Source organism: Octodon degus, unplaced genomic scaffold, assembly GCF_000260255.1.
Source record: "Octodon degus isolate 3935 unplaced genomic scaffold, OctDeg1.0 scaffold00352, whole genome shotgun sequence".
Classification (NCBI taxonomy): domain Eukaryota; kingdom Metazoa; phylum Chordata; class Mammalia; order Rodentia; family Octodontidae; genus Octodon; species Octodon degus.
In genome coordinates this window covers 676759-684307 of record NW_004524928.1, presented here as the reverse complement: position 1 = coordinate 684307, position 7549 = coordinate 676759, and the positions used below count along the sequence as shown (strand labels likewise).

The window sequence follows — 7549 nt, the reverse complement described above, 5'->3', positions numbered from 1 at the left end:
AGTGATCCGCCTGTTTACAGCTTCCTGAGAGCTGGGATTACAGGCGTGCCACCACCCCCAGTCTCCATTGTCTCAGTGTGCCCCAGGCCAGGCCTGCACAGATTGAACCCCTGGCTCCTGTGCCCGCTTGCAGGCATTTTAATCCGCTGAGCTATTTGACTGGCCCCACAAAATCATGTTTAAATCTTAAAATAGTGTAACCAACAAGGAACTTCAGAATTTTTACTTTTTTTTTTTAAATTTATTTGTGTGTGGGGTGTAGGTGTGGCCAGCTCAGCCCACCAGGGGGCGGGGCTGGCTGGCATGTGGTGCTGGGGGATTGAACCGTCATCCCTGTGCTTTGCTAAGCTTGTTCTAAGTAGGTGCTTTAGACCACTGAGCCATCTCACCGGCCCAGAATTTTTACTTTTGAATTCTGATATTCTAATTCACTAAAATGTGGTGGTGTTGGTTTTGGTACTGAGAATTTTTGGGTACTGGGGTGGTACCAGGGCTTCATGAATGCTGGGCTCTACCACTGAGCTATGTTCCCAGCCCTGTATGATTCTTGAGAGTCTTAGCTTTGCACAGTGGTGCATGACTGTAATTCCAGCACTCTGGAAGGCTGAGGCACTATCACAGATTCAAGTCCAGTCTCATTATATAGCAAAAAAAATTTAAAATTTAAGAATTAAGGAAAGAAGGGAGGGTGTACCAAATTGGATTTCTCATCCTATACTGAAACCCTGATTTAGGTTTTGTGTTCGATGGCTAATATTAAACAAAAAAATTTGTGTGTGTGATAGGAAGTATAAAGATCCTCAGTTTAAGTGCTAGCTCCAGCCCTGCCTTCCTGCCTTATCCCTATTCGATGCTTATTTCCCCCTTTTTCTTTCTTCTTTCTTTCTTTTTTTTTTTTTTTTGTATTTAGGGAAGGATCTACAGGGTGGTCAGGGTGTTGCTACTAGATATGACTGGACTCATAGTGATCCACCTATTTACAGCCTCCCAAAGCTGGGATTACAGGCATGCACCACCATGCCTGGGGATTGAACCCCTGGCCCCTGCACCTGCTTGCAGGTGCTTTAATCCGCTAAACTATTTGTCCAGCCCTCTTACCCCTTTTTCAAAGTGGAATAATAATAGTTTTATGCTCAGGGTCAGTATCTGACTCAGGGTCACTAAGAGAATTAAATAAGGTAGTATATATAGTGCTCTCTGTTTTGTTTTTTTTTCTCTTACGTCAATCATCCCTTTTTAAAAATTTTTGAATTTGAGGTTGGGTCTTATTAAATCACCTAGGTGGGCCTCAAACTTGCAATCCTCCTGCCACAGCTTCCTAAGTAGTTGGATGTTAGGTATGCACCTCACACTTGGTTTTATAGTTGTTTCTTACAGTTAACATACTGTGTATGCCAAAAATTGTTTAGTATGTTATTGTAGTCTTATTAATATTATCACCATTGTTGGTACTATGTAAGAAAGCCACTTATTTCTCTATATTATCTGAGATCGCCTATCTGTAAAATATGAAGTCTCACTTCCTAAATTTTATGAAATAAGACAATAAATAATTTCAAAAACGTGAAACAAATATTAATGAGAAAGATGCCATGTACAGGATATTCCCTTTTTACTTAACTATTTTGTTTGTTTGTTTGTTTGTTTTTGGTACCAGGAATCAAACTCACAACCTCATGCTTGCCAGGCAGGTGTTGTGCTGCTAAGCTATACCTCTGGCCATTCTTTTATTATTTGAAAGATACTTTTGCTTCCCCTTTTAGAACACAAAAATTTTTACATGAAGAAAGTAAAAGTATCTAGTTTTTGGAAGAAATAATTTTTCAGGGCCAGTGAGATAGCTCAGCCGGTTAAGCACTGGTTTAGGCAAGCACAGGGACCTGGGTTTGATCCCTGGTACCACATGCTATGCTGGCCCCAGAACTATGGGTGTGCCATGCCTGGGCATGATGATGCACATCTGTAATCCCAGCACTGGGGATGCTGAAAACAGGAAGATCACTACAAATCTGAGCTATATAGTGAGATGCTGTATCGAATACAGAAAGCAAGAAAGCAAGAAAGCAAGCAAGCAAGCAAGCAAGCAAGAAAGAAAGAATTTTTCAGTCATAAGTAAAAGAGTACTGTGGCCCAAGTGGAAATGGGATTAAAATTTAAAAGCTGAAAAATGGTTTTTGTTTTGTTTTGTTTTGTTTTTTGGCAGAACAGGAGATTGAACTCAGGCCCTTGCACTTGCCAGGGAAGCACTTACTCCACTAAGCCATCTCCCCGACCCCTTGAAAAATAGTTTTGAGAGCCAAGTGTGATGGCACATGCCTATTATCCCAGCACTTGGGAGGCTGAGGCAGGAGGATTGCCATGCTGAACTGTGTAACAAGACCCTGTCTCAAAAAAAAGCCAGAGATACAGCTCAGTAGCACAATGCTTTCCTGGCAAATGCAAGGTCCTGCCAGGATTCCAAGTACCAAACCCATCTCCCCACCAAAAAATGATTTTGTTTTGTTTTTTGAGATATCAGCTTGCTATGACCTTGAACTCATGGGAGTCTTGCTGCAGGCTTCTAATGCTAGAATTACAGGATTACCCTCATGTACACTTGAATTTTTTAAGGAAAGCTCTGTTAAGTGTCTTGGGCATCTTTTCCTATTCCTCATCCTGTTTTCTTGACGGGAGCTCAGCAAAGGATAGCTTTGTAGTCCTGCCTTATCAATGAAACACTACAGGTCAGTTAGCATAGGTTCAATTTAATTGTTTCATATTTAATTCTCTACATTGATCCATTGATCCATTGACATGACATGTTCATTTCACAGGATATTGGCATTCTAAGATTATTTTTTTCCTTTTTAACAGATAAAAGGTCAGGAAAGGGAAAGTGAATATAATGTATTTAACATTATATTTGAGATTGAAAATACAACATATCCTAAGTTTCCAGTCCCATTTCCAGTTGTTCTCAGGACACACTGAGATAGTGTACAGAGGTCTTGGTGTCATGCTCATGTGGATGCTAAACATCAGGACTTTGATGGGTCTTCTAAGAGTAACTAACCAACCTGAAATATTTGTGGCACTCTTATTTAAAGAATTTGACTTCTTAGTGGACCTTCTCTCTAGGAAGGCAGGGTTCCTTTCACAAATTCTCTTGTCTAATAGAAGTTATTTCTTTAGTTAAGTCCTTTGTGTTAGGACAGCTGGTGAAGTCAATTCTCTGGAAATAACCTAGTTGTGTTGGGATTTTTTTTGTTGCTGTGTTGATGGGACAGGCTGGGCAAGAATCCTTCCGTTCTATCACCCGTTCCTACTACAGGGGAGCAGCGGGAGCACTCCTGGTGTACGACATTACAAGGTGAGCCAGTTCTGGTGTGTGGGAGGGAAATGTCCAGAAATTCCCTAAGCTTTACTTCTCTGTTGATTGGTGCTGTTTAGGATGGTAACTAGGAATGGCCTTTAATTTACCCATATAAAACGTTGTCCTGTTTCATATACAGTTAGAGTTACTTTGGTCTTTTGAAATGGCCTTCTGACCAACTTTCTAAACTTCTCTTACTATAGGCGTGAAACCTTCAACCACCTGACATCATGGTTAGAGGATGCCCGTCAGCACTCCAGCTCTAATATGGTTATCATGCTGATTGGGAATAAGAGGTAAACATTTTATTTTTATGAATAATAGCTAGTAGGAGTCATCTGGGCACTCTATAAATGTTGAATTTCTTTGTTTCCAGACTTACTTTTTTTTTTTCAGACTTACGTTTGTGTGTTTGTTTTTCGTGGAACTGGGGATTGAACTTAGGACCTTGCACTTGCCAGGGAAGCATTTGTTCTACTGAGCTATCTTTCCTGCCCCTTCAGACTTACTTTTATTGTACAGTGTATATAAGATGGAATACACTGTTGTGACTATTTGGAGAGAGGTACAAATTTGGGGGTATTGGCATCTCTCATGTCTTTATATAACTCATGCCTAATAAATGGAAATCTTGTGAATTTGTCATAGTACTTACTCCTAGATTTTTTCATGGTTGAAAAACTGGAAACTGAAAAAAAAAAAAAAAGAAAGAAAAATTCTTACTGGACATGGTGGTGCACACCTATTACCCCAGCCAGCACTTGGGAGGCCAGGGCAGGAGGATTGCCGAGTTTGAGGCCAGCGTGAATTACACATCAAGACCTTGTCTCAAAAAGGAAAAAGAAAATTTCTAATGAAAATTTCTGGTTTAGAAAAAACATAACACCTTTTTTTATTTCTTGCTTTTTCTGAAACAGGGTCTCACTCTGTGGCTCAGGCTGGCCCTGAACTCACCATATAGCCAATGCTGGCCTTGACTTTGGGGTGTTCTTCCTGCCCTACTCTCCCATGTGCTGGAATGGCAGATGTACGCCACAACACCTAGTTCTTCCCAATGTTTTTTTCTGTCAGTCTTTTATTAATAGTCTTTTCACACTGCTTTATCCCCTCTCTCCATGCTTGGTTTTTCTCCTGGGGCTGCCTAAGCTTACTCAAGTCACCATCTCTAAATCCCTGGTGCAAACAGATGGGCCAGTGAAAGTAAAGTGCCTGTGCTCTCCCTGTTCATGGCTCTCCCTCCTATTGTGGGCTGGTTTCAAATAAAGAGACTCATCACTACACGGTGGAATTTCTATCACTTTCCTGCCTTCTAGAAAATTGTGTTGCCCTTTAGGGTTTTTTCCCCCCTTTAGGTTTTCTTTTTGCTTTCTCTGCTTTGGTCATCTGGATCTCTCTCTCTTGGAAAAGAAACATAAAATATAAGCTTTGAGTGGCAGTCAAGCTTATCTAACCCTTAATAAACTTTTTTTCCCCCTCTGATAGTGTAAGGTGTTATCATCAGGCACTCAGCAGCTGTCCTAATTCTGAAGACTTTTCTAAGGCTAGAGAAATTAATAACCCTATGCAAGAGAGTATCATATAAGATCTATATTCTTTGTTGGTTAACTGGCAATTTAAGCTGCTATGAGATTCTTTCGGAGTTTCCTCTTTTCTTTGGATTTCTTTTGTTTTTGTTTTTTAGTCTTCTGCCCAATTAATCTCTTGCAGTGATCTAGAGTCCCGCAGGGATGTGAAGAGAGAGGAAGGAGAGGCCTTTGCTCGGGAGCATGGATTGATCTTCATGGAGACTTCAGCCAAAACCGCCTGCAATGTTGAAGAGGTACTATTTTGGAAAAAATGGGGAAGTTCTTCAGAGGGTGCACCATTGTCTTTGTGGAGTTACTCAAAATTCTCTTCTGTAGTAAGACATGGGCAAAGCTGGGTATGGTGGCACACCCCTGTAATCTCAGTGCTTGGAAGGCTGAGGCATGAGGATTGCTGTGAGTTTGAGGCCCGCCTGAGCTATAGAGTGAGTTCAAGGCCAGCCTGAACTGCACAGTGAGACCCTATCTCAAAAAACAAAACAAAACAAAAAAAGGCATGGGCAAAGAAAGACTATTTTGTGAGCATAGTAACTAAATGTCTCTGTTTAAGGGAAATGTCCCATCATCTTTTACCTTGATTCCTAAGATTTTACTTTTTCTTCGGGAGGTATTAATTAGTAAATGGAAACTAGACATCACTATTACTTGTAAATTACTTTGTTGAGGGATTTAATGGGTTCTAGTATAGTCATTCCTAGATTTGGGGTTATAACCACTGTATTTAAGTAATAGAATTTGTGTGTCATTCTTGCACAGGGGCCATGCTAATCTTCTCTATCATTCCAATTTTAGTGTATGTGCTGCTGAAGCGAGCACTTCAGTAAGCAATAGAGAAGAAAGCATGTTTATTTGCAGAGGGTGCCAACTCAGGAATCCTAGTAATATCTTGAGTCATTACCAGAACAGTATGTAATCCTTTTATCTTCTTGAAGCTACTGTCTGGCATTTTTTTTTTTTTTTTTTTTTTTGCTTCACAAGTTTATTAATCACTTGGCAAACTTAAATTTGTTTTTTCTATCAGTGGTTTTTATAGCAGTATTTTTTTTGGGAAAGGGGAATCTATATTTTTGTTCCCTTTTAATGACTTCTGATTCTTTTTTATTTGTGGTACCAGGGATTGAACTCAGGACCTTGCACTTGCCAGGCAGGTGCTTATTCTACTGAGCTATCTCCCCAACCCCTTGGAAATCCAAATAGGAATAATATTTGTATTCTCTTTCCCTCGTTTATTTACCTAAACTTAAGACTAATGCGTGATTTTTTGTGTGTCCTTTAGGCTTTCATCAATACTGCCAAAGAAATCTATAGGAAGATCCAGCAGGGTTTATTTGATGTTCACAATGAGGTGAGAAAGGGTAGTGGCAGTGGGGTTGCTGGCTGTTAACTGCATTTTTTGAACAGGAATGGAAGAGCCCTAGAATGTAAGCATTCCCTAAAATACTAGGTGTACCTGTCCCAATCCAAGCTGTTCTGTTTTGATTTTTTTTTTTTTTAAACAAAGGTACATAGAAACATGTCATCATTTTCTTTTTTTTCCTCATCTGGAATGCTTAAGAGATTATTAATAAGTGATTTTTTTTTTTTCTTTGTGGAACTGAGAATTGAACTCAGGCCCTTGCGCTTGCCAGGGAAGCACTTATTCCACTAAGCCATCTCCCCAGCCCTAGTAAGTGATTTAAAAGACTTATGTAATATGACAGTTTTTCTTCTCAAACTCAGTTTTGTTTTCTTTCAGCACCAGAGATTAGTGCTGTTTTATACCCCCCTTTTTTTTGTATTTTAGGGAAGGGTTTACAGGGTGTTCAGGGTCTCACTATTAAATATAATGATCTCCCTGTTTACAGCCTCCCAAGAGCTGGGATTATAGGCACACCACCATACCCAGTCTCTTTTTTTTTTTTTTTTTTTTTTTTTTTTTTTGGCGGAACCAGGGATTGAACTCAGGCCCTTGCGCTTGCCAGGGAAGCACTTATTCCATTGAGCCATCTCTCTGGCCCCTTATACCCAGTCTCAATTGCCCTCTTAGTGCGCCCCTTACACCACCCCCACCCCCCACCCCTATGCCTGCTTACAGGTGCTTTAATCCGCTGAGCTATTTAGCTGGCCCTTATACCCCTTTTTAAGGTGCATTGCAGGGGGCCTGCCCCTTAGCTCAGTTCTTTAAGTGGCTGCTTCCACAAGGCAGTCAGGCTCAGGTTGCTGTGGTTCGATCCCCACAACACAAGACAGCCAGTCATGCCTTGAAGGCATTCGAAAAAAAAAAAAAAAAAAAAAACACTTAAGGTGCATTGCTGAACTTAATTTTCATAGCTATGTGCAAAATTAAGATGTGGTAAGTTAGGAAAAGATAGGAGTACCTGTTGCAGTGGCATTACCTGTAAGCTATTTAAGAGGCAGAAGGAGGAGGATTGTAAATTCAAGGCCAGCCTGGATAACTTAGATCCTTCTCAAATTAGAAAATCCTGCATCTTCTTCCTTTGATCCTTCCAAAACAAAATTCTGGGGGGCTGGGGATATAGGTTAGCAGCACAGCCCTGCATGTGAGATCCTGAGTTCATTTCCTGGTACAAAAGGAAAAAGACAATACCAAAACTTAATTTTTTTTTTTTTTTTT

General features: G+C 40.3%; 1 protein-coding gene and 1 non-coding gene across 2 annotated transcripts in view; one reads left to right on the top strand and one right to left on the bottom strand.

Moving 5' to 3' along the window:
- Rab2b (RAB2B, member RAS oncogene family) overlaps positions 1-7549 on the top strand; it is a 25195-nt gene that overhangs the window by 9942 nt on the left and 7704 nt on the right. Inside the window, exons 4-7 of the mRNA XM_004648080.2 lie at positions 3267-3349; positions 3556-3648; positions 5060-5171; positions 6212-6280. Coding sequence (XP_004648137.1) covers positions 3267-3349; positions 3556-3648; positions 5060-5171; positions 6212-6280 — 357 coding nt within the window. The remainder of the gene's footprint in view (positions 1-3266; positions 3350-3555; positions 3649-5059; positions 5172-6211; positions 6281-7549) is intronic.
- Positions 5646-5751, bottom strand: LOC111814546. The gene has a single exon (XR_002819512.1). It is a non-coding gene; the product is annotated as a U6 spliceosomal RNA (small nuclear RNA).